A 26,198-nucleotide genomic window follows, 5' to 3' on the forward strand; every position below is an offset into this window, starting at 1 on the left:
AAATGTCCGACCATAGTGGCGGAGCCAGGGTCAGAACTCTCCCGGGTCCGTGCTCTCCGCACTGTGTTCTATGCCCCAAACTGAGTACATACTACAGGATTCAATGTGTTTTCGCATATACATGGGACCGTTATAAATACATGTTACTGTTATATATCTTCTGTCACATATGAAGATAAGCCGTAATGGCAGCCGTCTGACCCTGGATTTACTTCCTTGAAAAGCAAATTTTATCAACTTCTTTTTAAGAGATGAAGTCTTGGGGCGCCTGGGTGGCTCAGTCGTTAAGCGTCTGTCTTCGGCTCAGGGCGTGATCCCAGCGTTCTGGGATCGAGCCCCACATCAGGCTCCTCCGCTATGAGCCTGCTTCTTCCTCTCCCACTCCCCCTGCTTGTGTTCCCTCTCTCGCTGGCTGTCTCTCTGTCAAATAAATAAATAAAATCTTAAAAAAAAAAGAGAGAGAGAGATGAAGTCTTGGTCATTCTGTCAGCCATGACCTTTTGGCCCAGGTGGTCAGAGGGGACGTGGGCTGTAAAACATCTACAAACAGAGGGAGGAAAAAATCTGTGGTTGCTGTTAGATTGTCAAGGGCACTATTGTCACCCATCTCTCATAAACCACAGTGGCAAATGTAACTGGCTTATTAATGCTAATGTGGCTGCTGACCCTTGAGTTTTGACTCAGATGGAAGCAAACATGTAGCTAGTATGACTTTTAGAATTACGTTTGCTTTTTTTTTTGAATCTAAAGGGAAACAGCAGCAATTTCTTTAACATTTTGACCCCTTTTTCCTTGACTTTATCTTCCACAGTATTTTTTGTTTTGAGTATACATGAAAGCTATTAGGGTGAGAAATTTACTCTATGTGGTCATTTGGGCAAATAATTCACCCCATGGTGTTTATTAGGACCTACCGTGGGCACGGTTCTAGGCACCCAGGACACAAAGTCAAGCAAAACACACCGTCTCGAAGCTCATAGAATTAGTCGGGACTGAGGGATGATATGCAAATAAGTAAATATAATTTACTTACGATTTCAGATAGGTGCACGTATATTCAGGAAGAAAGTAACATAATGGTGTTTGAGAGACAACTGAGAATGGGACACAATTATTTCTTAGACACCGTGTAATGAGCATTTATGAAGTACCTATTATGTTAAGCATCTGAGATACAGAGAAAGGATAAAACACACGACCTGACCTCTCTAGCAGAACAGATGGGAAATCACATTTTAAGTGGGTGGACTTGTGATCTGTCTTTGAGTTATCAGAGCAAACTTCCTGGGATACCCTTGACATCAAAATGTTGATGACACCAGAAGTGTCTTTGGCTTGAATGCCCACAGTGAAATAGGGTCCCTCCTGGCTTTGGGGGAAAGGTTTGGTGGGAAGCATTTCCCATGTAGGGATCTCCACTCCCTGGATTAGAACCTTAAGCCTGTGTTTGCTTATTACACAAGTATCGTGACTCCGCTTCTGCCAGAGGCATTCAAAACATGCCAAGCTGGTGTTGCATAAAAAAAAAGCTTGTGCGTTCAGCAAATATAAGCTGGTAAGCAGAGCCAGCGTCACTCACTTCGAGAGAGAAGCTGACGTTCTGCTGCCTCGGGTTGAACGCAAGCAATGGACATTGAGAAGGTCAACTCCATGGACTTTGGAGAATTTGTGGATGTATTTGGGAATGTCATTGAGAGATGTCCTCTGATCGCAGCTGCTGTTTGGTCCCAGCGCCCATTCTCCGACTTGGAAGATTTAGAGAAGCACTTGTTTGCCTTTATTGATGCCCTTCCACAGTCAGGTAAGGCTTCCACATTAGACGCTGAGAATCTCTACAAAGGGATTTCAAATATGTTTATCAAAATATTTTTAGATATTTCAGCCCAGTTGCTCATTACCGATATATTGATTAGCTGTCTTTATTGTCAGGTTTAATTTTCTCAGACTTAGTAAATGGGAGTCAAACACTTGCAAGGTGTTAGGCCAAAAGTAGAATTAAAGACAGGTGTTAGTCTCCACCCGGGTCTTGATCTCAGGGTCATGAGTTCAAACCCCTCGTTGGGCTCCACACTGGGCGTGGAGCCTACTTTAAAAAAAAATTCCCCCAAAAATTTTTTTAAAAAAGAGACATATGTTGGCTCAGGTAAAGTGGCTGTTAAATATTAAAGCTATGAGGTCAGGAGGAAAGAAGAACAGACACTTGTCTCCTCAGGCCTCACAGTCGCTCGAAAGCCAAAGGTCAGACTGAAGGCCCACCCTCTCTTAGCCAAGTGTGTTCACTTTGGGAATGTCCTGTATGCAAGAGAGGAGACAGCGCGGTATCAGACTATCTCAGGAGCCCAGGGGAAAGAGCAAATGGCTGACATTTTTACCAGAAAGGGCCAGTTTGGACTGGACCGCTGAGGAGAGTAAACTCATTCAGATCAGCAACTCCCTGAGGGAGTGAAAGGAAAAAGACAAAAATCTGAAGGAATTCCTCTGGAAAAGGGGAAAGAAATTGTTGATTTCCTCTGGGTAGGAGAGAAAAGGAGACACTTCTGGGTGTGGGGTGAGGAGAGGTGGAGGTTTAGGCTAACCCCAAGTGACTCAGAATGATACATGGCCTCACGAGGATTCAGAGGCCAAGGGTTAGAGCAAGGGCTGCTTCCCAGGCTGCCCTGCTATCTTCAGAAAAGCCTGAAGGAAGGCGAGGGGCAAGGGCTGCCTTCACAGAGGGGCCTTCTGCAGAGATCTGGGGTGTGTGTGTGTGTGTGTGTGTGCGCGTGGAGGGGTGGGGGCAGAATCGCCACTCTCTTCTCCTCCATTACAAAGCCAACTAACAGACTCTTGCCTATCCATCCAGAGTTTGACATTCAGGATGGTTTCCCATTGTCAGATGCATGTCTCCCAAGGAAGGAACTCACTTTAATTTATTTTAGGCACATCTAGCAAGAGGGGAAGACAGTGTCATAAAATCAAACTGACAGAAATGTCGGGATGATATTGGCAGTCATCCACTTCTCAGGGTGTTTCTCGGCTCTGCCACTGGGCTCAGGCATTAGTGGGGCTGACAGACACCAAAGCTTTGTGACTGATGACTCACAGAAAAGGTCAACCCCGGCTTGATGAAGGAAGGGGCTCCCCTTGTCAGCCCACAGCCTGCAGAGTGAGCTGGAAAGAGCAAGAAGCCACCTGAACCCATGTTCAAAATGTCTGACAGGAAAACACAGGTCAAATGAAAGACTTCTAGGCCAGAGGGGAAAGAATATTTAAAGGTTGTGAATGCCTTATGAATGGTATTTTTTTCTATCAAGTTAAAAATAAAAAGGAGAAAAATCCCATTATTTGTCTTAATACCCAAGGGGTGGTAGGTATTGCATATAATTTAAATCTAGTATTCACTGGTTTATCCAGTTATTCGGCATTTATTTAGGGTTTACTGTGCTAGGAACTTAGATAATAAAATTAAAATTTCCCTATTTCTGTCTTCTTTCCCACCAGCAGTCACCCCGATTGGTTTGAGCAGAGGTTCTAGTTAAGGTTAGTTAAAGTCTAGTTAAGGTTAAATCCAATCACAATCCTGAGCAAAGTGGGATTTGGGGATTGGCATTCACTCCCTCCTTTCCCTCTTGAGACTTGTATTTGATCCCTCTCCTAACCCAATGGGAGCTCTGTATTCTGGCCAGTGTCAGAATCCTACATCACTCGGTGAACAGTAAAAATAAAGATTTAAATGCATGAAATGATTCAGAAGATGAGATCGTAAAATAATCTTGAAAGATGATGGTTCCTGGTATTGACCCTTCCCCACACATTGTACCTGGAGTGACTTTACTGGCAGGTCGTGCGACAAAATGATCAGAGGGAGCTGGAAAGTTGTTTGCTTTTGCACTAGACACTGTCCTGTGGAGGGACCTCCCTGTGGGTGGAGCCTACTTCTCAGCCCTAAGCGGGTGTCCACAGTCTTAGGCAGCTGGGAGCAGAGCTTCAATGCTGTGTGTGTGGTTACACTATATCTAATCACCTCCATGAGGAGGGGGAGGAGGGGGATGTTGTTAGATAGGCAACTAATAATAACAATAGCTAAAATGCATTTGACCCTTACTGTTGGTGTGTTTCAGGCACTTTGCATTTGTCAACTCATTTAATCCTTATAATAATCTTATAAAGCAAGTATTATTATCATACCCATTTTATTGATGAAAAACTGAGGCACAGAGAGATTAAATAACTTGATCAAGAACACACAACTAGAAAGTGGCAGAACTGGAATTCAAAACCCTGATAGTCAACCCAACAACTTTTGCAGCATTTTTAGAGAATCAGAAGAACAGTCTAGAAACATTTTCTAGGGGTTTCATCTCTTTGTTCAGTAATTTATTCAATTAACATTAATGCTTGATGTCCCAGATCCTATGTTTGGCTGTTTAACTAAGCAAGTAAAATGGGATTTACTGACTAGTCTAGCTTTAATCTTTGCGTGGTTGGGAACAAACTGGGTGTAAGAGTCTTTGAATCCTAAAACTAAAAGACACCTTAAAGAAAAGTTTGGGATATGGTGATCTACCTGGTCAAGTCTTTGTTTTGTACATGATCTAAGAAAACCCTCTACCATTAACAGAAACCAAAATCTTGTTTCTAGAGTAAACCAAGGTTGACTATCTATTTAGGATGCACGATGATGATTATTGGTCAGTAGGTGGCAGTCCAGGATTAATATTCAGCTCTTAGCATTAAATGGCAAAGCACCCTTTTGAGACAATCAGTTCCTGATTTCCAGGCAAGGGGCGTGGCAAAAGTAAAGGGAAGATGGTTGAAACACCCACCCACACACACACCCACACACACACAGCCAATAACAAACCAGTTCAGTACTGATTGTGTTAAAAATCAAAGAGGAAAAAAAACCCTCTCATAAAATAGGGTTGATCATGTATCTCCTTGTGACATTTCAAAATTGCAACAGTTCCATAATTTATTACTTAATACTTATTTCAGAACATAGTTGTTGAATGAATAAAAAAGACACTAATAATTCCCTGAAATGCAGAGTATAAGGTATTTAGAAGAGACTATTAAAATGTGTTCAATCCAAAAGCCCATAGAGCACTCTTTCCTAAGAGAGATGTGTTGGTCAGGTGCCCACTGTGCCCCAGGAATTGTCCCAAGCACTGGGGATAGAGCAGTGAACAGGATAAGTGCCTACCTTCAGTGAGTTTACATTCTAGTAAAGAGAGACAGGATTAACATAAACAAGTGAGATAATTTCACATTCGAGAAACTATTAGAAGAAAATACGTAATAAAAGAGGTTTTTCCTAGGAAGTGACATCTGAGTTCCAAAGCAAAAGATGAGAAGGAAGCGGTCTAAGATCTAGGAGAAGGCCATCTAAGAAAAGGAACCTGAGACTGTTGGCATTTGGGGAACACAGAAAGCCCAGGGTGCGTGGAGAATAGTGAAGAGTGGAGGGAAGGGAAGAGAGGTCGGGTAGAGGGACTGCGGAGGTGGTAAAAGTGAGGGGTGATGCTCATTTGGACTAAGGCTGGAGCAGGAGAGATGGAGAGATGTGATTGGATTCTCAGAGTACATTTTAGAGTTAGACTCGCAGTTTTTTTAAAGACTTATTTTTGAGAGAGAGAGAATGGGGGAGGGGCAGAGGAGCAGGGAGTCTCAAGCAGACTCCCCACTGAAAGCGGAGCCTGACAAGGGGCTGGATCTCAGGACCCTGACACCATGACCTGAGCTGAAACCAGGAGTCCGTAGAGGCTTAACTGACTGCACCACCCAGCCGCACTTCAAGAGGTTTTTTTGATGAATTTGGGGGGAAGGCAGGTCAAAAACAAAGAGAAATTAAGGGTAACTCCCAAATTTTTAATCTGAGGCCCTGGATGGGTAGTGGTGCTGTTTTCTACAATGAGGAAAACTTTACAATTGAGAGGACAAGGTGGAAATGGGAGCTTGGTAAGTCTGAGGTGCCTAATCATCATCCAAAGGAAAATACTGAGTGTCCGTGTGGACCAGAGCAAAGGAACTCACTGGGAAGCTGTACGCTAGACTGGATCTGGTTGTCACCCAAAAAACTGATGGCATTCCTGCTCAGCGGGGAGCTTTCTTCTCCCTCTATGTCTGCCCCTCCCCCACCTCATTCTCTCCTCCTCTCTCTATCAAATAAATAAATAAAAATCTTTAAAAACAAACAAACAAAACCCCCAAACTCATGGCATTTAAAGACCTGGGACCCAATGAGAACATCCGGGCATCAGTGTAAATACAGAAGGGAAGACATGTAAATACTCAGTCCCTGGGTACTTCAGGGTTAGTGATCTGGCAGAGTAAGAACCAGCAAAGAAAGGAGGCAAGCGATGGTAATCTTTTAAGAAGGAGAGAGGAAAAACCATGTGATATTCTCTCAAGAGGCTGAGGAAGAAGAAGACAGAACACTGGTCACTTGGGCATCATCTGTGACCCTGATGAGTGCACACTGGTTGGTGGGTGGGGCCGAAAGCTTAATAGAGTGAACCTGGAAGAGGAGGTGAGAAAGGGGGGAACACTGAGTAGACAACTCCTTTGAGGAGTTTGCTGTAAGGAGGAGCAGAGAGAGAGAAACTAGAGGGCGATAGGGAATGAAAGATGGGTTTTAATTTTCTTGATGGGATGAGCTATTCTAAGTGTTTGTGTGTTGATGGTGATAAAGCAGGGGGGGGTGGGGAGGAGAAATGGATGTTTGAAATTGGAGCCTTGAGGTGAAAAGAGGGGCTGGCTTCAAGAACACAACAGAGGGGACAGATGATGCATTGTACCAGGAGGGAGAGCGCCCTAGTTCCTACTAGGGACCCTGGTGGGCTGGACCGGGGTTCCACGCCAGTTGCCTGCTCTGCAGTGGCCACGGTCCCCTGCGCTGTTCTCCTGCCAGAACGGAGAGTCAGCTCTGCGCCAGGAGCTCTCCTCGATGCAAAGATTCCTGACTTGTGGTCGTAGCAAATACTACTCGTCTACACCTACATCTCTGCTTGTGACTTGCCAGTGGCACAGGCAGTAGTAGGATTTTAGGAAAGACTGAAGAACAGGCAGCATTGAAATGGTCCTGCGAACCACAGGACACTCCACTGAGCTGGGTCAGCGCCACCCGGGGGGCACTCATGGGGTCAGTGGTGTGGGGCAATAAAGGGGGAGTCTTCAGTTGAACAGGATCAGGTTCTCTTTTTTTCTGAGCTACCATCCTCTAATGGATTCCCTGCACCTTTCTCTTTTCATCTGCAGCTGTGTGTGTGTGTGTGTGTGTGTGTGTGTGTGTGTGTGTGTGTGTGTTCTTCTTCTCTTTGCTCTGCCCTTTTCTGGGCCTCCCTACTCTCCTTTTCCCCCTCTCCTCCCCACAAACAGTGTAAAACACAGGCTCAATCCTAGGCAAACATTAACCCCAGGCGGCAGTTTTCAAGAGGGGAGACGAACCCAGGGGAGTGAGAAGTGAGGTGCAAAAGCAAAAAAGGGAAGAGGCAGGTCTGGCACACGTGGGACCAGCCCTGCTGCCCCTCCATCCACCTCTCTCTGCTCTGCGGTGGGCTAGGGGAGTCCGCTGGGGGCCTTAAGGGGAAGGACCCCCATTCTGGTGCCACCCACCAGTAGCTAACTACTTCCCCCAAGCTCGAGCTGGGCCCTAGAGAGTAAGAAATAAGGAGGTGGGGAAGCTGAGAGAGGGGGGTTAGTGAGAAGACTGGGTCTTAGCCAGCAACACCCCACCACCACCGTCTACAGGCTGCTTTGAAAACCTGAATATGCAAGGAGGGGGAGCCACAGGGAGAGCCCTCGGGGTCAGGACCTGTAGAGCAGCCCAGGACTCTGTTTCCCCAGTTCCCAGCCGGCCGTTTGCAGGGCCCAAGACTGGGTGGATGCGGAGTAGATTCTGAGTGACAGGTGCCCGCTGGGCACAGCCAACCTCCAGGGCCAGGGCTTGGGGCGGGGAGTGCAGGTAGGGAATTTAACACCTTCATTTTCGTCCCATCCGGACCGGGCTGGACGCAGGAAATGGAAAAGAACCCCTTCACGTTTGCAGTGCCCCAGGGCCAGGGCCCATGAGAGAGGGTCTAAAACAGTGGTGTTATACAGATGGAAGAATTGGTGACAGGAGTTTCATTTAAATAAGCACCCCTTAACCTTGTAGGGGCAGCCAGTGCCCTCAAATCGCCTAGCATTTGAGCTACTAGCTAAGTGACCTTGGGGAGGTCACCTAATCCCATCGAAACTTCCACTGCACGCCCTCTTAAATGCAGCTGCTCCCCCACCCCCCAGTTTTCCCGACCTGGCCACTGTCTATGAGGTAGATGGTGCCATCCCAATCATCCTTTAATTGGGCAGAAACTATGAGGTTTGAGTACCGGGAGGTTTGTGCCATAACTAAATTGAGTTTTAAATGATCTGCCTTTCCAACAGAGCTCACAACCAACCCCAGCATCACAGTCAGATACTCCCAGCTGTCCAGTTACAATGTTTACTACGACTAAGAATAATGGCTGCTTATTGGATGTTTCTAGCATTAGGCACTGTGTTTTAGGGAAATGAATTGTCTCTAATCCTCACAGCTACTCAGCAAGTTAGGTGTCATTACCCTCATTGTACAGATTACAGCTGTCTGCTTACCATATCTGAAATCTTGCCCAGCCTCGAGGATTAGAATCTCTCTTTAGAGAGCTAAGCGAAATGGTTGGCCAGGGTTCAGGGAAACTCCCTGGCTTAAGATTTAAAATCTCAGGTATCACACCAGGGGTTTCCAATTTTAGGCCTAGGCGATTATGAGAAGCTATCTTCCAAGAAAACTCCAAGGCAGTCTCTGCAGTGTCTTTGGGACCTACAGTTGGAGAAGGGGAAACAGCCTCAGTCAGGTGGTGAGTGGGTGCTATTTTCCTAAAAGGAGGAAAGTCACTTTCATTCAAAGGGCTGTGGAATTCCGGCTGGAAATGGGTTTCTTTGCAGTTAATCACCTGTAAGGCTCTTCGGATGCTTGATTCCAGAAGCCCAAAGCTCACACTTAGGATCACAAAATCCTGGACGTTTCTTTGCCAAGCCCCGTGGATATTATCCCTCTGGACCCTCCCCGCCCTTCTCCTTTGGAACAGAACGAAACCCATTCTGTGGCTTTTGCAGGAAGTCTTCAGGCCCTCGTGTCCGGCCCTCTTCGACATCAAAGCCCCCTTGAGAGCAAAGGACTTTGAAAAGATACGAAATGCTCGGTCTCCTTATCGCGTCCCAGCTCCCTCCCGAGCAAGTCGTAAATTCCGAGCCCCAGTGGCCTCTCCCCTCCTCTCTTCTTGCCCCAAGGTCTCAAAGGACAAACTTGTCACTTCCCGCCCCGCCCCTGGGTCCAGGCCGAGGCCCCTGAAGCTGGGACCGAGGGGCGCAAGGTTCGGGACGTGTCCGAGGGGCGGTTGCAGTGGGCACCCCTGCACCTCCAGGACACCCCTTGTTGCCCTTCGTCACCTCCCGAAGACCCTGCTTCCCTCGCGAAGCCCTCTTCGGGCGGGGCGGGAGGCCGGGCTCGGCCTGCAGGCAGCCCCGTGCGCCCTCTCCGCGGCGCGGTAACGTGCTCCCGCCGCGTGTCTGTGCTTCGCCGTAGGCCAGGAGGGCATCCTGCGCTGCCACCCGGACCTGGCGGGCCGCGAGCTGCAGCGGGGCACGCTCAGCGCCGAGTCGCAGCGGGAGCAGAGAGGCGCGGGCCTGACAAGCCTGGACGCGGACGAGCGGCTCCGGCTGGCGGAGCTCAACGCGCAGTACCGCGCGCGCTTCGGCTTCCCCTTCGTGCTCGCCGCGCGTCTGAGCGACCGGGCGGCCGTGCAGCGGGAGCTGGCGGCCCGGCTGCACTGCCCGCCCGCGCAGGAGCTGCGCACCGCCCTGGGCGAGGTGAAGAAGATCGGCCACCTGCGTCTCGCCGACCTCCTGGGCGCCGACCAAGCCAGAGCGTAGCACCGCGCGAGCCCGGGAGCCTGGGCGCACGTCGGGACGCGCAGGGACGGGGGGCTGGCGCAGGCCCGGCACGGCGTCCACACGCGCCAAAGGGAGGGGAGAACTGAAGCTGTCGCAGGAATAATGAGCCCTTTTGTCCACCCACCCACCCACTCACCCGCGCACGCTTTGCCAAAATATCTATATAGGTTCGTGCTTTGCCCCCGATGTATCCAGCTCACTGCTTCAATTCTTCACTCCCTTTGCAGCCCGTTGACACCACCAGCCTTTGTGGATTCCAAAGCGCTTATCCAGCTCTGTTGGCTCCGCATCCTCTCCTGCTAAGCCCGAGCGGCAAAACAAAACGGGCGGAAAAGGAATCTGTATTCCACAGCGGTTTGTCTGTTTGTTTTTTCTTCTCCCACCTCATTTGCTGTACCCGACATTAACAAGTGAGCAGAAGTCGTTTTCTCACTCTGGGGCGCCTACGGGAGCCGGAGTGAGAAAAGCAAAGTACTGATTTGGGTCTTCCGCGCCGGGGAAGCCGAGGGTGGGGGTCGGTGGGCGGATGGGAGCCTCGCGACGTGGGGACAGGGGGAGCAGCTGCCACAGTCGCTCTTGAGAGAGGGGTGGGAGTGGGGGTGTCTCCAACCTGGAAGGGCCTAAAAGTCAGAGGCCGGCGGCCTCCCCGACTCTCCCAGAGGTTGCCGCCCTCACCCCGAATCTCAAAGAGGTGGGCCCTTGAGAGTTGGCTTGTCAGAACCTCGAGCTGCCCCGGGAGACCCATTGGTCATTAAAAAGTTAATAATAAAGTAAATAATAAGTTAATAATACTCATTGAGTACTGCTGGATATTCTGGCCTCCAAGGTGAAGATGAGAACCACCCCCATAGTGCTAATAAAGCAGGTAATGGAGGAAAATGGTGCCCAGTGCAATCTCTCTGATGCGTGTAGGCTGGTTCTGGGGAGCTTTTGAACCCTGGGTCTCCGGAGTGGTCTGCACTGAGGGCCAGAATGTCCACTCATGCAGAAGGGGTTCACCACACACACTCTCCCGCTCGTCCCCATGCACTGGAAGGTCTATCCGACCCCAGCCAACACTACTGAAGGTTCTGTTGGCAGAGGGAAGCGAGCCGCACCGGTCCTCCCAGATGCAGACAGGGTAAGAAGTGAAGGCTGAGTGTGGGCCTTTTGAAGACTGGAGCCTCCACTCGTGACAAACCAGGTCCAGGGCGGCAGCAGCTACAGCAGCAAGAAAACCTTCCTTTCACAAAAAGCAGCGTGGCCACACCTTGCTTGGGGGGGACTGAATTCCACAGAAAGAAGCCACTCTCACCACACCAGGTATTTCAAACAAGGAACCTCCATCCCTTCCCCACCTTACAGGTGTTCTCTGCTTGCGGTAAGAGGGAAGGCCAGAAGCTGGTGGCGGGCTAGGTGGGGTGCCAGGCAAGCGAGCTGTGGCTACCAACATCCCCGTAGACTAATGCCAGGGCCTCTTCTGCCTGGGCCTAGTGCCAGATGCCTTCTCTGGATGCAGGAACACCAGGTGCACACTACAAAGGCAGCTTGATGACTCAGTTCCTGTGCTCTAGGACCCCAAGGCAGCGGTGGGCCCCTCAAGCCTGGGGCTAGACGCCTGCTTCACTCTAGACAGGGTAACTTGGGGGCTTTACTGACACACACAAGAAGTCTGCTTCTTGAGGGAGGGTTCTCTGGCCCAGGATACAAGTGCCACAGGCTGGATCTGAGACGCACACGAATCCACTATATTCAAGCCACTCTGCCCAAACCTAAGATGAGTCCACTTAGATAGATGGGCCCCAACTGCAGAGTCTGGACTGTCCCTGTAAATGTGCTCAACCTAAGACAGCCAGGCACCCCCCCCCCGGGGGGGGCACTTCCAGCTTTAATTGTAGACTGAGTGTACGCGCCATCGGACCTTTCAGGCCCCACCTGGGTGTCCTCAATCACACAGTTACATTTCAAAGCTTGTCCGAAATTGTTTCTTTCTGCGGGCGGAGGTATGGTGGGGGAAGACCCTGGATCCGCCCCCTCAAAGGAGCTGGGAGGCGGAAAGGGAGGAAGAGCAGGCTGAGCGGTGCCTCTTCCAAAGACTCCTGAACACTTGCAGCCTTGCGGACAGGCGCAGGACGCGGGACGTGGGCGCCGCGGGGCTGGCAAGGGCGCTGGCAAAACCTGCCGCAGCTCTGGCTTTTTTCTCCAGTAGGAGCAAAGAGGCCGAGGCCGGTCCGGCGCGGGCGGGTCACCTGTGGCTGCCAAGGTCTTGGAGAGCAGTTTTCTGTGGGCTCACACAGCAACACGCCCTGGGCTTCTGCGGGCCTTGGCCTGGCGGAGACGTTTGTCGTTTCCGCGCTCCGGTGCGCAGGATGCGGGAGACAAACCTGGATGGTGGAGACCGCGTGCGCACCAGCGGAGGCGACGGGGTGGCCCGAGCGCGCTCAGCGAGTGTCTGGGGTCCCAGGAGTGCAGACTCTAGGTGGATAATTTAATACTTTACTTACTAATTCGTTAACAAACACGCACACAACACAATAGCAATGCTAAAAACAGTTGGAAGACGAGGAGCTGGTTTCAGCTTCCCTAACCCTTCAGCCCTTCCAGGCACACTCTGTTCCCAGGTGCCGGGGCTGCTTCGCCCATCTTCACTTCCCTCTTAAAATGTCCAAGACCAACCCGGCCAGTGCTGTAAGCAGAAAGACCTGAGAGCGCTCCCGCTAGGAATTCACGAGCCCAATCCGAGCTTGGCATTCACATGTGTAACGGAGAAACCGAATGGGGGGCCTCCTTTTATTTGCCCAGAGAACCCGGCTTTTTGGTCTGTGTGTCCAAAAGATGTCCACGGACACTGGCATGGGAAGAAAGGAAGGGGGAAAAAAGACAACACAATTTCTTTGCATGAATTTCTCTACTCATTTTAAATTTGACACATTTCCAGAGATCAGCCTTAGGATATCAGTTCCATTTCAAAAATAAAGAGCTCTTTTTAGAAAGTATGTACTGCAGGACAGGAATAGATGGATACCTTCTTTGGTAATTGGTGAAAATTTTGGGATGGAATTTACGGAAAATTCGCCATTCAGTAAACTAATAAATGGCAGTTAGCAGGTGCCTGTGAAAAAGAGAAGTAAGTAGGATGCGGGAAGTAGTCAGAACTGTTGCAACAGCAGAACCTGATTGTTCTGGTACTATTTGGTGTGGGGGGTGGGAGCGGGGAGTTTGGATTCCGGGAATCGGCTAGTTGGTTTTGTGTTTCCAGGGTGGCACCAGCAGCCTTAGTAATAATTAACATCTGTACAGAGTCTTATGGGTTGCAAAGAATGTACCTAGAGTAGCTCATTTGGTTTTAGTGACTGGAACAGCTAGCTGTGTGACCTTGGGAAAGTCGCCCAACCTCTCTGAGCCTTGGATTTGTCCTCTGTAAAGTGGAAGTGCTACCCAGACAGTAAGTCCCCTGCCTCCCCTCCAGGGAGAGTAGCTTCCCAATGGGCCCAGTGACTCAAGGAGAGCGGAACCTTATCTGAGCCCCTTCCCTCAGCCTCATAAAGCCTACTGTGTAGGGCTTCCTCGGAACATATTTTCATATGATAAGCAAAGGTCACTCTAGGCACAGACGTTGGTGAGTGAACAAATGGTAACTGAAGGCCTTCCACGTCAAGAGCAAGTGATAACATTTGCTGTTGCTGGCCTGAGGCCTGATTCTCCTAAGCATCGACGGTTTTCTTCAGGGTGAAACCCCACGGTCCTCCCCCGAGGGACTTTAAATCATTCTCAGTGCTCATCCATCGAGAGTGGGTTATACAACACCTCCACAGTGAACACAGACTCTAGTTTCAGAAGAAAGAATGAAAACAGGCCACAACCACTGACTTTCATGACATTCACCCAATGAGCAAAACCAGATTTCTGTACCCAAATATCACCCCCTCTCTTGAGGCTCTTTCTTTTCCTAAATCTCCTGGCTTTAAGAATATATTTTGGATAGAAGAACATAATAAAAAAATGTAAGCTCCTTGCCTTGGATAAGAAAGTCTGGTGGTCCCTCCAAGAGAGGAATAAGGCAGTGGATTTCCCCACTCTCCTGCACCCACTCCACTGAGTGGTAAAACTCTAGGCCATTAATGACCTCCCACAAATTCAGGAACTTTTCCTCAGGTAGAGAAGACCAGACACTCAGTTTGCTGCTGAGGGTTGCGGGGGAGGGGGGGCATTCTGGACTCTAACGGGGGCAGAGACACATCTGCTCCTGTGAGTGAAGCCTGGGCAGCTGTGGACAGCTGCGGCCCTCCCTGCTGTTCGGAATGAACACGCTGGGATCCATTTTGGCCTGATGGGGCTGAGCAGCCAATGGACTCTGGGGACACCCCACAGAAAGGACGCTGCCATTGATTTCCTTCCCAGAGATGTTAGCTGAGTGGGCCGTGGCAGAGCAAGGTGGGGGTGTTGCGTTCAAACCACCCATTATTGAGCCTTTCTTTGTGGAGTTGCTGATTGTGTGCAATGGCTGAAGAACTCCCTAAAAACACCAAATTAAGTACAGATCGAATTATTTCTCCACAACAACGTAGATTACCAAGCTGCACAATTTTATCAAACCACATTCTCTTCTTTTCACTCTTCCTTAATTATCCTGGGAATCCAGGTCAATGCAGGGTGAGGGTTTCCTGCACAGAGGAGGAGAGGGAGAACAGAAAGGTTGCACTATTTGGATAATTTCCTTGATTTGAATGGGATTCCGAAGGTAGACTTGCATGCTAAGGTGAACAGAGAGCGCCTATTCTATCTGGGTTACAAGGGTCACAGGGGCCCCAGTTTTCAGGAGCTACAAATATAGGGGAAAGGAGGGTCCCCCAGGCTGGAGCAAACACTGGGGACCTTTGAGCAGGGAAAGAGTCCTGTCAATGATCTGTGGATTCAAGGAGTGTCCCATCTGCCTAGAGGAGCAGCCCGCCCCTTCCTGTGCCTCACGCTTCCCCCCCCCCCCCATTACCCCCCTGCCCCGCACCCCTGCCCTTGCCACCAGCCGGAATTCTGGAAGCCCTGACCCTCTCCAAGGAATGTTGAATGGCCTTTACAATGTTAGCAACAAAGAGACGTCCCTTTGATAACTGAGTTGTGGCTGCCTTGTAGTCTTCCTGATGCTTTATTTACCTGGGTCTCTTTCTTCCCACCCTCTCCTGCCCTTAAAAGCTTGCTTTAGCTCATGGGGTCACATTCAGCCTCAGCCCAACCCCAGCCCCAAGCTTTCCACCAGTGTGCGTCCTCCAGAGCGATTTGCTGAAGGCTTCTCTGGCGGGGCAGCTGGTTGGAGACCAGAGGTACTGGCTGGAAAGGAGCCCTTGAGCAGAGAGGTTGGGGACAACCATCCCAGGCAGTTCTCAGCTCAGGCCAAACGGTTCTAAGAAAGCCGCCAAGCACCTTGGGTCCAGGACTGAGAAAGCTCTCCCCCGGGGCTCTGATGCAGGCGGTGCCTACACCCTCCCAGGCCACACATCTGCACCCAAAGGCTGGTGGAGCCCCATCCAGAGCAGGCCTCCAGACGGTGGGCACCTGACAAAGACCTGCGGAGGCTAAGCCATCACAATGAAAAGACACCCAAGCTTCCTTCTCATCCACCACCTTCCCCCTGCTCTCCGACTGCTCCCACCACCCTGCTCTTCTGGGACCCAGGTGGGCATGTGAAGGGACATTTCCAATCTGAGGAGCTTGTCCAAGGACATCAGTAGAGGCTCCTTTCCCCTCACCAAACATCCCAGACCCAGGACTTGGGCGGGGGGGGGGGTGCATGCTACTGCCACGCAGGCCCATTTTCCATGAAGAAGACCAATTGCTTATTGGTTTTTGTTTTTTTTTTACCACGATTTCCTTTCTCCAGCTCTTGCACCCAAAATGAGGGTTTACCTGTGGTCCAGGCAGTGCTGGGGTCTGGGGTGACCCCTGGGGCCAGAGCAACCCTGGCTGCTCCTAAAGCATTTGGGCGGGCAGGCCAGAGCCCTTTCTCGGGGGCAGAGCACAGAGACACAGCTGGAAAACCGGGACAATTAGCCAGCGGCCGGCGGCCGAGCCATAAAAACGCAGGAAGCGGCCACTGCAGGGCGGAGGGAATGGCTGTCCCCAATAAAGTGATTGTTCCAAAGAATGCCCACATTCCGAAGACACAGGCTTGAGCCTGGGCCTCGGCTTCCAGAGCTCGAGGCTTGGGAGGGGGTTGTGGGAGACAGAAAGAGGAATTGTGTCTCCAGGAAGAGGGGGAAGATGTTTGGTAGATCAAAAGTCTTGCAGTGCCCACCACTTAACCTCCCACATTCGCACCCCATTCTCATCAGGACTGCACGATTCCCCCTCTCTCCCCCGTCCCCCAACTCAGTGATTTGGGTTCTGTAATGGGGCTTGCAATGTATTTCCTATTTTATTTCTTGAGAGGTCCAATGACACTCAGCTGTCTGGGCCAGACAGGTAGGTCCCCATGGATGACCTGCTCCTGCCTCCCACCTCTTAAGTGCTCAGCTCTCTGACCCTCCACCGACCCCTGATTTTTAACCATCTTCCTTAGGAAACGCAAAGGACGGAAGGGACCAGCAAGCAGGAGATCCCACAGTCCTGGGCTATTTCAGATCCTGCTTTGGCCTGGCCTCTCTCTACTCTGCAGCTTTGGTGGGTGTCATCTGTAAAATGGAGACGCCAACACCAGCTTTGTTCCCCATCTAGGGAGATGTGAGGATCAAGGGAGATAAAGGGCCCTGGAAGGAGCTCTCCAGAGATGAGAAGGTGAAGTGACAAATACCAGAGAGCGCTTGACAATGAGAACCGACAAGTGCAGATCTGGAGATGAACAGCTAGCGTCCCGCTGGTTCCGAGAGCGTTCAAAGCCACCCAGACGTCTTGCCCAGTCCACGGACCCAGCCGCTGCGATCCTCAAATCCTAGTCCGGCAGGGCGGGCTGGGCTTGGAGAGAAGGGTTGGAAGGCTACCGCGGGTCCGCTCCCTGCAGTGGCTAAACCGAGATGGGCGCGTGCGCAAGACGAATCCCGTCGCCTTGCGCTCCTGTCGGGGCAGTTTCACAGCCAGGCCGCGCAGCACCGGTCCCAGCAGCCGCCACCGAGCCCTGGGCCCCTTGACACAGTGCTTCACAACCAAGGAGGAGCCTTTCTCAACTCTTCCCCACTCGGAGTTCTTCAGAAGCAGTCATTACTAATGGCCCGGGTTCCCTTCCCGTCTCCTGGGGAAGAAAGATAATTTTCTTCCGATAATGTTTTACTTTGTAAAGCAGAAAGTGTTTTAAGACAAAGGTATGATATATGACATATACCTAGGTACATATTAGCAGACATTCTGGCTCTTTTTCCCTTGATTTTTAACCCCTTATTTATGTGAAATAAACATGTACAGGTAGGCTCGCTGAATTTTCGCAGACCTCATACTGTGTCACCAGCACCCTGATCAAGAACGGAGAACTTTGCCAGCACTCTAGCGACCGCTGTTTGCCCCCCTCCATTACTGTCCTCCACTAATCTGACATCTACCACAGGCTCTTTGGTTTGACTGTTTTGAGTCTTGAATGTAAATGCTTTTTAAAAAAATAATTGCCTTGATTTATCTTAAATCCCCAATGTGAAATGAACTCGGAGATGAAGCCTGAAGCAAGGGTCATCATTTATCTCGTGCGAGGGGCAAGAGTTTCCTTGGGGGAAGAAAATAACCGATTAGCAGCGACAGTTGTTTGGGGCGCGCAGTCGTTCGGCCAGAAGCTCAGGGAGCGCAGGAACCGGCCTATCTCTTAGGGCTCGGCTGGTCATCTCCCGGGTTGGTCAAAAACGTTGTCATCAAAGTAATGACTTGCCTTTTCTTTTCTCTTTGGTATAGAAGGAGCTTCTTGGTGCCCCCCCCCCGCCCCGCCTCCACCCCGCAAATGCATACACACTACTACTTGGTCTCCAAGCCCAGATTCCCACCAAGATAGCTCTTTCCCCCCTCTCTTTTGCAAGTCCCTAGATTTCATTCTTTGAACCTGTGATTGGAGGTTAAAGTGCACCAGGTTGGAAGGAGGAAGCTCTTAACAATAAAGGTTTGAATATTTAGCTGTGATCGGGTCTCTCGAGCTCCCCCCTCCCCTTATCTTTTAAAATGCAAATCGTGTTTCGGGGGGTTGTGCGCAGGGTGCGCGCTGCGCCTCGACGTCTCCAGCCATTGGTGTCTGTGTCATTACTAATAGAGTCTTGTAAACACTCGTTAATCACGAAAGGCCGCCGGCCTGGGGCTCCGCACTCCAGCCTGTGGCGGGTCTTCCCCGCCTCTGCAGCCCAGTGGGAAGGAGGTGGGAGGAAAGAAGGAAGAAAGGGAGGAGGGAGGAGGCAGGCCAGAGGGAGGGACCGCCTCAGAGGCAGAAGCGCCGCAAGGAGCCTGCGGAGCTCCGCGGGCTGGGGCGCAGCCAGCCGCCCTTCTCCGCACCCCCTCGCCCCTTCCCCTTCGCGCCCTCCGGCAGCCTCCAGCGTCCGTCCCCAGGCAGCATGGTGAGGTTTGCTGTCGGGCCCTCGCCACCATGTACGTGAGCTACCTCCTGGACAAGGACGTGAGCATGTACCCCAGCTCCGTGCGCCACTCTGGCGGCCTCAACCTGGCCCCGCAGAACTTCGTCAGTCCCCCGCAGTACCCGGACTACGGCGGCTACCATGTGGCGGCTGCGGCCGCCGCGGCCGCGAACTTGGACAGCGCGCAGTCCCCGGGGCCGTCCTGGCCCGCGGCGTACGGGGCCCCGCTCAGAGAGGACTGGAACGGCTACGCGCCGGGGGGCGCCGCGGCCGCCGCCAACGCCGTCGCCCACGGTCTCAACGGGGGCTCCCCGGCCGCCGCCATGGGCTACAGCAGCCCCGCCGACTACCACCCGCACCACCACCCGCACCACCACCCGCACCACCCGGCCGCCGCGCCTTCCTGCGCCTCGGGGTTGCTGCAGACCCTCAACCCCGGCCCTCCCGGGCCAGCCGCCACGGCCGCCGCCGAGCAGCTGTCCCCCGGCGGCCAGCGGCGGAACCTGTGCGAGTGGATGCGGAAGCCCGCGCAGCCGTCGCTCGGAAGCCAAGGTAGGCGGTGGCGGCGTCCCGCAGGAGGGGGCTGCTGGGCCGGCCGCGCGTCCAGGGCCGACCGAGGCGTCTAGAGCTGTCTAGGAGTTCCGCGCCAGGAGGGCCGGGGCGGGAGACAAATTCAGGGGGCCTCGACTGCCCGGCTTCTCTACGGCGCCTGGGCTGGCGGGGGGACCGGAGTGAATACTTCGGTCTCCCAACCCGTGTTCCGCTGGGGGCAGAGGAGAACCTTCCTCTTTCCAGCGGTCCTTCATTCGTACGGTCCCAACATTCTCGGGACACTCCCAGGAATGTCGGCGTAGCACGGCTGTGCAGGAGCGCGTCCGCCCCACTTGCTGCCGCTCGCGCTCGGCGCGCAGCTTCGAGCCGCGGGGGAAAGGGAACCTCGCACTCCACCGGGCAGGGCTTCAGAGCATTTCTTTCCACGCCATTGAGCCACTCAAGAAGAATGGTGGCCTGGGGGACCAGGAGGGCTGCGAGGATGGGCGTGGGACCAGGTTCGGCCATTCGGGCCAGTTCAAGATATCTCAAGAGCTATGGCAGTAGGGAGACCCGGCAAAGCTGCAGTTGCAGGAAAGGCCCGGGGAACTAAGGGAAAGGAGCGCACCCCCTCATGGAACCTTTGATTTGCAAAGGAGTTCAATCAAAAGCTGGAGGGCTGGGGGCAAGACGTCGTGGGAGTCCTCCTGTGTCTGCGGATGGGGAAGGGGCGGAATCCTTGGTGAGGATTCAGCTTCTGGTCCAGACAGGAATCATTTCTCCCCACCCTTCCTTTCCAGGGTCTCAGGGTTGTGTGTGTGTGTGTGTGTGTGTACGTGTGTACATGCACGCCTATGTTCAAGAAACTTGCTCAAGAGATGTCCCTGCAGACATCCTAGGTTTGCCGGATTGTGGGGGCTCCTTAGTTCCGGGTCTGCCCCTTCTGGTATCGGGATGTGTGTCAAAGTGGGAAGGAAGTGCGAATAGGTGTGGTGGGAGAGTCCTGTTGGCGTCCCCTTTTCGCTCCTTGAAGTCTTCCTAGCCCTCTGCTACTTCCGCTTTTTTCTCTTCCCTTCTTTCTGGCCCAGCCTGGCCCGTAAGCAGGTTATGGCCACTTTGCAGAGGTTTATAGCCAATTACAGCCGTATAAATCAGAGAAGTCGTTGGGGGCTGTCTCTGGGCATCGGTATTTGCGTCACTGGGCACATGCCGGGTGGGAAATGCGGCCGCCCAGGGAGAAGGCCACAGGGCCAGCCTCAGAGCCTCGGCTAGGTCCCTGCCCCAAGAGAAGGTGCCCTCCTCTGAACAGAGCGCTGTCTCAGAGAAGGCTCTCTCTTACCGAGCCTGCCTGGGGCGCAACTGGCAGCGACCGGAGACCCTAAGGGAGACCTTTGGTGTGTCCCGGGAGAGTGGCCGCGGGGCCAGGGAGGGGGAGAGGGAGGGGAGCCACAGGAGCCGAGGCCGCGGGGTCAGCAGATGAGAGGCTGCTGTGATGTCCCGCGCCGAGGTGGCAAGGCCGCAGTCGGCGCCGGGCGCCCTTGTGATGTTAATGTCGGGAGGCCGCGGCCCGCGGGCCAGAGCCCGGCTCCTCTGCGGAGCGTCATCTGTCAAGGGGCTAGGGGGTTGGTCCTCGGCCCGGCCCGCTTTGATATACACCTTCCCAGCCCTGCCATTGTCTCTTTTAGGGCCCGGAAAGAGGGTGGTGACTTTCGCAGTCAATAATGAATTCTCACAAGTCCCTCTCATCTCTTTCCTCCTCCAGCCCCCTCCTTGGTTCCCAGGGGGTGCGGGGCGCCTCCAAGTCCCTTGGGGCGCGGGCCGCAGAGCGCACAAGGGTCCTGGTCACCGCGTGCCCGGACCATCCGGGATACTGAAAGGGGAGCACTGGAGCAAGAGCCGCTCCTGAGCACCCCAAGGCGAGCACTGCTACTGGGATGTTCAGCTCAGAGAACTTTATTTTGCGCCCTGCTCCCCAGCCCTGGAGATGCCCTTTAGGCTCCAACCTGGCTGCAGTGTCAGCCGAGCCTGATACTACCTGCGTGACCTAGTCTGGTTCTCGGTTTCCTCATCTGTAAAACGGGGCGACTACCCCTGGCAGCCGCGAGTGGGTTTGAGGCGGCAACGCGTGTGAACGCGCCCTCCACTTGGAAAGCTCTCAGAAAGTGTTAGTTCCCTTTACTTTCTTAGCAGGCGCGGGGTCGGGGCCGCTGCGCCCATTCAAATGCGCCTGCCGGGCCGTGTTTATGTTAATACGCCTGGCGGGGAGGGGGATGAAAGCCGGGACCGCCATTTGCTCAGTAGTGGTAATTCAAACAGAATGCGGTTGTTATTAAGGCATTGAAAGGGCTTTTCTTTGATAAGATCGCCTTGTCCTGCATTGTTTGCGACTGTGTTCCCCTTTCAGCGGCTCGGGGGAGCTCCCTCTGATCCGGCCTGTATCTTCCCAGGGCGCTTTTGTTGTGGTTTGCAAAGGGTTTTACCTGAACAAAGTCGGCCTGCGGGGCATTAAACACCTCCAAGAAACTCCCAGACCCTTTAGATCTTCCTGTAGGACTGGGCACCGGGGGACTGAACCTGTTCGGCTGCGGGAAGACCTGGACCTGGGGCCAACGAGGAGGGAAGAGCTCCGGGCCAGGGCCCTGCCAAGGGTTGACCCAGGACAGACTGAGTGCAGACGCCAGGCTCGGGCCTGCTCCAACCGCGACGGCACTATTTGTCAAGGCCCTTCAGTAAAACAATCAATCTGAGGTTTAATATGTTGACTCAATCCAATGAGCATAGATCACTGGTCTGGATAGCTCTGGCAGAGTTTGTAGCAGAAATAAACGGGGGATTAAAAAAAGAAAAAGTGCCAAATGCCAAACCAGGTTCAGCCAGGTATGCAATGTCGAGGGTGGGAGGGGTTTTCGACTTGCCAGACCCCAGCTCAGAATTCCACCAGATGGGCCTAGCATGCCTGGGAGAAGATTCTGGTGACTTGAGAGAATCTGTCAGCTCCTGCACCCCCTTTTCCACTTTTAATAAAGCAAACAGAAAGTAACACCACCACCCCACACATTGTAACCAGCGCAACCCACAACCCCAGCTGTTTTTAGGGTGGACTTCCATCTCCGGCAGGCCTGCAAATCTGAATACTCCCAGAACTGTAGATTCGGTCCTGCCCCCTTTCCCTTCGGCCTAGCCTGCTCCAGTACTCTATTTGGTTTACCGGAAGGGTAGCTGGGTTCTGTTATCGTGTACGTATGAGGTTTTAGTTTTTCTTCATTTTTAAAAACCACTTAACCCCAAGGTTAGTTTAGTTGTCTTGGATAGCCTCGCACCCTCCCCTCAGGACCCCCTGGGGGGTCTTGTCAGACCCGGCAGGAACCAGCCAAACCCTGGCCCCCTGGGGCGGTGGAGGAAGAGAAATGGCCCTTGGGTTAGGGAGGTTTGTCATTACCCATGACTGATGGGCCGCCTTGCAGTTCTCAGCCCTAACTTCTCCTTCCTCCACAGTGAAAACCAGGACGAAAGACAAATACCGAGTGGTGTACACGGATCACCAGCGGCTGGAGCTGGAGAAGGAGTTTCACTACAGTCGTTACATCACCATCCGGAGGAAAGCCGAGCTGGCCGCCACACTGGGGCTCTCCGAGAGGCAGGTGGGAACTGCCTTGCTCCCTCCAGGGCCTGGTCACTGGCTGGGGGTGGGGGTGGGGCTCCTCGGGCAGAATTAGAAGCCAGGCCCCAGAATCTACCTAGTTCTGTGGGCAGATTAAAGCAGGAAGATAGAGGGGCGCCGGCTGGCTCAGAGCATGCAACTCTTGATCTCGCAGTTGTTGAGTTCAAGCCCCACGCTGGGTGTAGAGCTTACTTAAAATAAGTAAGTAAGTAAATAAAGAAATAAATAAACAAGGCAGGAGGACAGATAGTATTTCCTTCCAAATGCTTTTAGAAAACGTTCTTTCCGCCTCTAGTTGTCTTTTTTGGATGTTGATCCCCCCCCATTTTCCGGGACCCGGAAGGTGCAAGAAAAAAACTGACTAGCAGTTTAATCCAGAATTCTATTTAGGTGAAAGAAGACTTAAGGACCTATTTTCTTTGTGCCCAGCACCATACCTGGGGAAAAATTAATATAAGACCCCAAGCCCTGCCCGTAAAAACTAAAGTGAGGCTTGACTCATGAACATGCTATATGGTCTAGGGAAAAAAAAAAGGCCAAATCCACCGCCGGGAAGCCCCACATTCAATCTCATTCTCAGGGGGCGCCTGCGTTGCACAGTCGGCGAAGCATCTGGCTTTTGGTTTTGGCTCAGGTCGTGATATCAGGGTTATGGGATCAAGCCCCACGTGGGGCTCCATGAGCCTCAGGGAGTCTGCTTGGGACTCTCTCTCCCTCTCCCTCTGCCCCTCCCTACCATGTTCCTGTGCTCTCCCTCCCTCCCTCTCTCTCTCTCAAAAAAAAAAAAAAGGATAAATCTTTTTTTTTTAAGTCTCATTCTCAGCTTTAAGATGAGGAGTATTACATTTCAGTTTAGCTTTGTGAGGCCAAAGGTTGTCCTTTTGAAGGATATCCATGCTGGTCTTTTCTTGCTTGTTGTAGGAAAGGCTCTGCAGTTTCTGTTTTCCTTGGTTCTGAGACTCTGAACTCTTCCAGTAAAGTTGTAGATAAAAGGCTGCCTTGGAACGAAACATGGTGAACAAGGAGGGAGGAAGGCTCTTCTCACCTGAGGCCGTACTAGGCTCGGGAAGGGCTCCAGCCCCGGGCTGTCATGGGGCTCTCGGATAAAGGCTGGAACAAGCTCTGGGGGTCCCTGAGTTCGAGAGGGCCCTTCTGTAGTTGGAGAGGGAGAGAGACACTGCTGCTGCTGCTGAGGGCCCTTCCTTCCCCCCCTCCCCCATCGGCGCCTTCACCACCCTCTGTTTTTCTCCATTTTCCATTTCTAGGTTAAAATTTGGTTTCAGAACCGCAGAGCCAAGGAAAGGAAAATCAATAAGAAGAAGTTGCAGCAGCAACAACAGCAGCCACAGCCAGCCCCGCCGCCCGCACCGCAGCCTCCCCAGCCGCAGCCCGGCCCTCTGAGAAGCGTCCCCGAGCCCCTGAGTCCCGTGTCTGCTCTGCAAGGCTCAGTGCCTGGCTCTGTCCCTGGGGTTCTGGGGCCAGCGGCGGGCGTGTTAAACCCCACTGTCACCCAATGACCTACAGTGGCCTGCAGCAGCTGAGCGATTCTGGGCTGAGCCATGAGGAGCACAGACTCTGCTAGAATCCTCAGGAGAGACCTCCTCCCCTCCCGTCCACAAATGTACACCAACTTACCTAGCTCTCAGAGAAAAAATGGGGGCCAGGAGGAAAGACAAGTGAGGTTGGAGGCCTCAAGGAAGACATTCTCCCAGCTTTGGACTTCTTCTGGTCTGACTTTCTGCCAGCGAGGAGATGGGATATGACAACCGGGGCTTCCTTTAGTACTGGCAGAAGCATTGCCTGGACTGGCTAAACAGACCAGGTTTTCAGCCCCCTCCTCCCGAGCTCTTGGCCTCCAGAATCTACAGGACTCCTCTCTGGTTGAAGCTGAGGGGAGGGAGGGACTCGGGGGAACGCAAGTGCTTGAAGCCAAGATGGCTACTGCCTACTCACTGCCATTCAAGGGCCAGCTGGTCCCTCCTGCCTCAAGGGCAGGCAAGATTTAACTGCAAAAGTCAGAGGCAGCTATGATAGAAACCTGGACCTTCCAAAGACTGCAGAACCCCCAGGTCTTTGTCTTTCTTCTCTTCCCTTCCCAGGCCAGGAAGGGCTTGGCTGGTGTATGTGCGGTGTATGGTGTGAGGGGCGTGGTTATTGGACTCCAGGCCTGACAAGAGGGCCCGGGACAGGGCCTTGTTTAGAAAGCCTGTCACCAGAGCTTCTCTGGGCTGAATGTATGTGAGTGCTATAAATGCCAGAGCCAACCTGGACTTCCTGTCATTTTCACAATCTTGGGGCTGATGAAGAAGGGGAGTTTTTGTTGTTGTTGCTGCTGTTTGGGTTGTTGGTCTGTGTAACATCCAAGCCAGCATTTAAAAAGCCTTCTGGATCCAGGGGGAGAGAAGTGATATGGTGAAGGGAAGTGGGGGGTATTTGAACACAGTTGAGTTTTTTCTAAAAAGAAAAGAAAGGAGATAAATGAGCTTTCCAGATTTCAGATTCAGTATTTATCGTCTTCAGATTTTATCCAGAATTTTTTTTAAATGAAATATCCTGTCTACTTGCAAGCTAGTATTAGAAAAATCATGGAAGGGGTGGAGAAGGTTATCTGGACAACCTCATTTTACCTCAGAGCGTCAGAAGCCTGAGGGAGCGGGTTCTGAGACCTTCCCTGCCCCCAAGCCTGAGCCCAACCTTGGATTGTGGAATGTGTGGTTCTCCTGGGGGTGCCTTTGGGCAAAATGCACATCTGAATGGTCAGCTGCTTCCCAGCTGCCGAGAATTATGGGGGGATGGGGGTGAGAGAGTCCCCTCGAAGCATCTCATCAAATCCACACTGAGGCAGTTGCAGACATTCCCTTCATCAGTGATTCCCTTCACCCTAGGGATGTACCACAATCCAGCCAATGAACATAAGCGTTAAGTAAAAATGTTCCATTTTCTGTTCTCTCAAGGGAACATTTCCAGGAATATAGTCTTCTGTGAATCACTGGGCATTTCTGTGAGCTCTCGTCTGCCTCCACTACTTGCCCTGTGTTGCGAAACTCCCTCCTTTGCCCCACACCCCCTCACTCCACAAAGAATTCAAGAACCAGTATAAGGAGCCCCTTTCAGTGGTGGTTGCTTGTTATCTGGCCGATCCTCTGGGCCCCGGACTGCTGCCCTTGAGGTTTTGGGTCCTGGAAGACTCCGAGCTGGGTGCTCTGGACAGGCAGGGCCTGGGGAGAAGGGCTTTGCTCTCCATTTCGGTCTTCCCACATGCACCTTCCAGCCCTAATCACGGCTCCAGCAGAGGGAGGAGGTGGCCCCAGGGCTGGGGAGGAAGAGCAAAGCAGCGAGACCTAAATACCGCCTGCAGCATCTCCCCGGTTCTGCGGCCCTTCCGGGTGGCATTCCGCTCCGGGATTGAGAAAGGGGCTCTGGTGGCCGGGCCCGCGGGCGCCCGGCTCAGAGCTGGACGGAGAGCGCCTGGCCCGCCTCTCGGGCTGGGGAGTCCGCGGAGCCGGGGGTGGCGTTCCAGTCCAGGTTATCCGCTCCCCCCACCC

The 26,198-nt window shown here is 52.6% G+C and overlaps 2 protein-coding genes across 4 annotated transcripts; both read left to right on the forward strand.

Annotated features, from left to right (window-relative positions):
- The first annotated feature begins 1,566 nt into the window (after positions 1 to 1,566).
- On the forward strand, positions 1,567 to 10,015 carry URAD (ureidoimidazoline (2-oxo-4-hydroxy-4-carboxy-5-) decarboxylase). Its single transcript, XM_045796730.2, has 3 exons — positions 1,567 to 1,801; positions 8,754 to 8,858; positions 9,587 to 10,015. The coding sequence occupies exons 1-3, from the start codon at positions 1,627 to 1,629 to the stop codon at positions 9,931 to 9,933; spliced, it is 627 nt and encodes a 208-aa protein (XP_045652686.1). The 5' UTR covers positions 1,567 to 1,626; the 3' UTR covers positions 9,934 to 10,015.
- An 8,457-nt stretch (positions 10,016 to 18,472) lies between these two features.
- Positions 18,473 to 25,116, forward strand: CDX2 (caudal type homeobox 2). Of its 3 annotated transcripts, none has more exons than XM_087864903.1 (3): positions 18,473 to 19,013; positions 22,464 to 22,633; positions 23,919 to 25,116. In XM_087864903.1, the coding sequence occupies exons 1-3, from the start codon at positions 18,473 to 18,475 to the stop codon at positions 24,168 to 24,170; spliced, it is 963 nt and encodes a 320-aa protein (XP_087721029.1). In that variant the 3' UTR covers positions 24,171 to 25,116. The 3 variants fall into 3 exon arrangements, with proteins under 3 accessions (XP_087721029.1, XP_045652688.1, XP_045652690.1); XM_045796732.2 differs by having other exon boundaries at positions 22,488 to 22,633; XM_045796734.2 differs by having other exon boundaries at positions 22,488 to 22,629; positions 23,919 to 24,092.
- Positions 25,117 to 26,198: the final 1,082 nt, after the last annotated feature.

Source organism: Ursus americanus, chromosome 10 (genome assembly GCF_024610735.1).
Source record: "Ursus americanus isolate L20-20 chromosome 10, mUrsAme1.1.p, whole genome shotgun sequence".
Classification (NCBI taxonomy): Eukaryota; Metazoa; Chordata; class Mammalia; order Carnivora; family Ursidae; genus Ursus; species Ursus americanus.

Coding starts and splice junctions, on each gene's coding strand:
- URAD (XM_045796730.2), top strand. CDS start 1,627: ATGGACATTGAGAAGGTCAACTCCATGGACTTTGGAGAATTTGTGGAT. Junction 1,802..8,753: donor TGATGCCCTTCCACAGTCAG/GTAAGGCTTCCA, acceptor TTCCAATTTTAG/GCCTAGGCGATTATGAGAAG. Junction 8,859..9,586: donor GAAACAGCCTCAGTCAGGTG/GTGAGTGGGTGC, acceptor GCTTCGCCGTAG/GCCAGGAGGGCATCCTGCGC.
- CDX2 (XM_087864903.1), top strand. CDS start 18,473: ATGTACGTGAGCTACCTCCTGGACAAGGACGTGAGCATGTACCCCAGC. Junction 19,014..22,463: donor GCCGTCGCTCGGAAGCCAAG/GTAGGCGGTGGC, acceptor TGCAGTTCTCAG/CCCTAACTTCTCCTTCCTCC. Junction 22,634..23,918: donor TGGGGCTCTCCGAGAGGCAG/GTGGGAACTGCC, acceptor TTCCATTTCTAG/GTTAAAATTTGGTTTCAGAA.